Source organism: Juglans regia, chromosome 9 (genome assembly GCF_001411555.2).
Source record: "Juglans regia cultivar Chandler chromosome 9, Walnut 2.0, whole genome shotgun sequence".
NCBI lineage: Eukaryota > Viridiplantae > Streptophyta > Magnoliopsida > Fagales > Juglandaceae > Juglans > Juglans regia.
In genome coordinates, this window is record NC_049909.1 from 17,084,649 (window position 1) to 17,087,801 (window position 3,153).

The window sequence follows — 3,153 nt, forward strand, 5'->3', positions numbered from 1 at the left end:
ACAAGATTCTGATCAATTTTAGCAAGTAGTAAATACGTACGTATACTCTAGATCTGATCTCCATTTTCAAGCAAATTGCTTAATTGATGTCTGCAGCTTGAACTAGCTAATTATAATTCATGTCCCAGGCCTTATACCAATGCAAGGAAAAGTGGATGAGAAATGAGGAAACTAATTAACTACAGCACTACTACTACTCATCATGTATATATAATTATCAACCAAAGGGAGAAAATTAAAGGCGCACATGTTTTCCTCTTCACGCATTTATTTCTGGCTAGCTAGCTAGCTAGATACCCACATATATATAAACCATACGTGTCATAAGGAGTATGGATTAACATAACTAGGATATATATATATATATATAATTTCGATCCATATTATATATAGTCCGAAGAAGCTTAATATATAATTTTCTCTTTAATTTCTCTGAAATCTGAGTTTTCTTTATCATCTTCAATTAATTAGCCATCCAAATTAAATATATATATAATATTTTACCAATAAATATTGTATATATTTCTCTAGCTAAGTGATATAGGATTAATATAAAATGAATATTTGAACCAGTAGTAGTACTAAATAGATAGGTGCCAGGGGGTGGGGTGGGGTGGGGTGGGGGTGGCGTTGAAGCCAAAGTTAGAAATCGTCCTCGCAGCCTCGCAGGCAGTAAATAGCTATAAGTTGGGTTGGCTAAATTATTTTAATCTCCATCTTACTAAAATCCAACTGCTTTGCTTCAAATCGGGTGATATATCCGGTGTTAGGGCTTCATTTTGTCTCCATCGTCTCGATCTCCTCAGCCCCCATCCCCTGCCCTATATTTAACCCTTTTCTCCATTTCCATCTTTCTCATCAAGTTTTCCCATCTCTTAAATGTTAGCATACTAGGTAGTTTAGTACTATGGGTGCTGAACTTGGCCTTCTCTCCTTGACCCAGCTTCAAAAATTGGCACAGTCCCAACAAAACAATCAAAATCGGCATCAAATCAACCCTAGTACTTTTACCCCTGCAGGTGTGTGGATGTGGAACAGTACTATGCAACCCCACGAAGACGAGGATTCATGGGAGGTAAGAGCTTTTGCAGAAGACACTGGAAATGCCATGGGAACCACTTGGCCACCGAGGTCTTACACGTGCACCTTTTGTCGGAGGGAGTTCCGGTCGGCTCAAGCTCTAGGTGGCCACATGAACGTGCACCGCCGTGACCGGGCGCGGCTCCACCAAGCGCAGCCTAATCCCAGCAGCAGCAGTCCCACCTCACCTTCCACTTCCTCATTTATAATCCCAACTCAAGAATTTGTCACCAATGGCGGATTGTGCCTGCTCTACCAATTGCCAAGCCCTAGCGGTGCTGCCTTCTCTTCAACACCAATAAATGCATGCATTGAGTCTCCTTCCACTCTTCTCTCAATCTCACCCTCTCCACCCAACAACTTAATGTCTCCTTGCTCTCCCTCCATTAACTTCCCACTGTCCGGGTCACCAGGCACTAATTCTTCTCGCTGTTACTCTAACAAAGCGATAGAACCTTCACTAACCATAGATAATGGCGATGAAGATCTTGATCTTGAGCTTCGGCTAGGGCAGAGACCGACGACATCATAAGAAGCAAGAAAAATGGAACAGAGTGCCATTGATATGTAAGATACAGCCTTTCATGGAATTTGTCTGAGAATTTTTTTTTATATATTTGTTTTATTTTCATTATTCGATCGATGATTGACATTTGGTTTGTGCGTGCGCGTGTGCGTGTGATGTAGAAAAGGGTGCAAATGAAAGAAAAAAATGGAAGCCAAAAAGAGCTAAGCACCATGTTATAAATTCCAAGAAACCGAAAAGAAAAATTATTTGAAAAGAGTAGTGATGAAAGAAGATTAGGGTTTTGAGTAATGGACCGGTAAAGTTTGCAGTGCACCGTCATTTTCTGTTCCAGAGTTTCTGAGAAAAGTCTGTCTGGCCATTTGTTTCTGTAGGGACTATATATATATATACATATATATTAGACAGCTTCTTCGCACCTCTTTTTTCCACAAACCACGAATATGCCATTTTCATTGAATTTTACAGCAGAAATGCTTCTTAGCAAGCTATATTTATGCCATTCACTGAGGAGGGCATGAAGTCATTAAGCAACTCGGAGTACTGTTCACATACGTCATCATGTAGAAGAAGGTAAACCTTGTCCATATGCGGAGATCTGATCTTTAGGGTTCTAGCACGTACGTACTAAATCCTTACAGATTTAAAAGCTCACATGCTTTCTTTTTTGCCCCAAAATGTTCTTTCTTGTATAACTATATATATATGTATTCTCATCCAAACTACTTTTAAGTAATTAGGATGCCTTTTGGATATATAACGAGGAAAATCCGTGCATCCTGGAACGTCCGATCGAGGAGACACCTGGAGCTGATTAAGCTAGAAATGCGCTTAGTTAAGCTAGCTAGCTGGGTATACAATAAACTCGATCCATGGTTACTCAGGCCTAAACCTTGAATATCATCATGCCTAAACCTTGATATGATCAAGCAGCTAGCTGCTTCACGTACGTACGCAAACAGCTTGGGTATCCCAGATGGTAAGTGGTCTTATCCCTGGCTTGTCATCCATCCATAAATATATATATATTATATGTGCTTTTTTTTTTTAAAGAGGATGAACCCGAAATATTTTATTGATTACACTCATTTTTTATGGAGGAAAATCGTAATTACAACTGGATACATGGGGGTTACATATCATCTTAAATTCTAAACCTAGGTATCAAAATGAACTACAAGAACACAAAAGAAAACCACTAACCTTAATCCAATAAGAATACCTAACAAATCAAAACACAAAAGTGGGTGCTAACAAGACCTTCAATCAAAACAAGACAAAATAAAGTATAAATTGTACAACAAACTATAACATAAAAATGTTTTCGATGTCGTATAACTTGTAAACCTGTCTTGATCCATTCAAATAGCTTCATGTCTTTTGGAAGGTTGTCTCTGGTATTAAATAAATAATTTGTACCTCTTGTGCTTAGTTTAGCTAATTTGTCTACAACATGGTTCGGTTTCCTAAAAGAATGATAAAGACATACCACCATCGAACGAGCCGTCAATCTAGTCTCTTTCCAATATCTCTGACTATGCCAAGGA

General features: G+C 38.7%; 1 protein-coding gene across 1 annotated transcript; it reads left to right on the forward strand.

Annotated features, from left to right (window-relative positions):
• The first annotated feature begins 641 nt into the window (after nt 1–641).
• LOC108984087 (transcriptional regulator SUPERMAN-like) lies at nt 642–1,909 on the forward strand. Its single transcript, XM_018955915.2, has one exon. It carries the CDS (start codon nt 908–910, stop codon nt 1,610–1,612), a length of 705 nt encoding a protein of 234 aa, XP_018811460.1. The 5' UTR covers nt 642–907; the 3' UTR covers nt 1,613–1,909.
• The last annotated feature ends 1,244 nt before the right edge of the window (nt 1,910–3,153 follow it).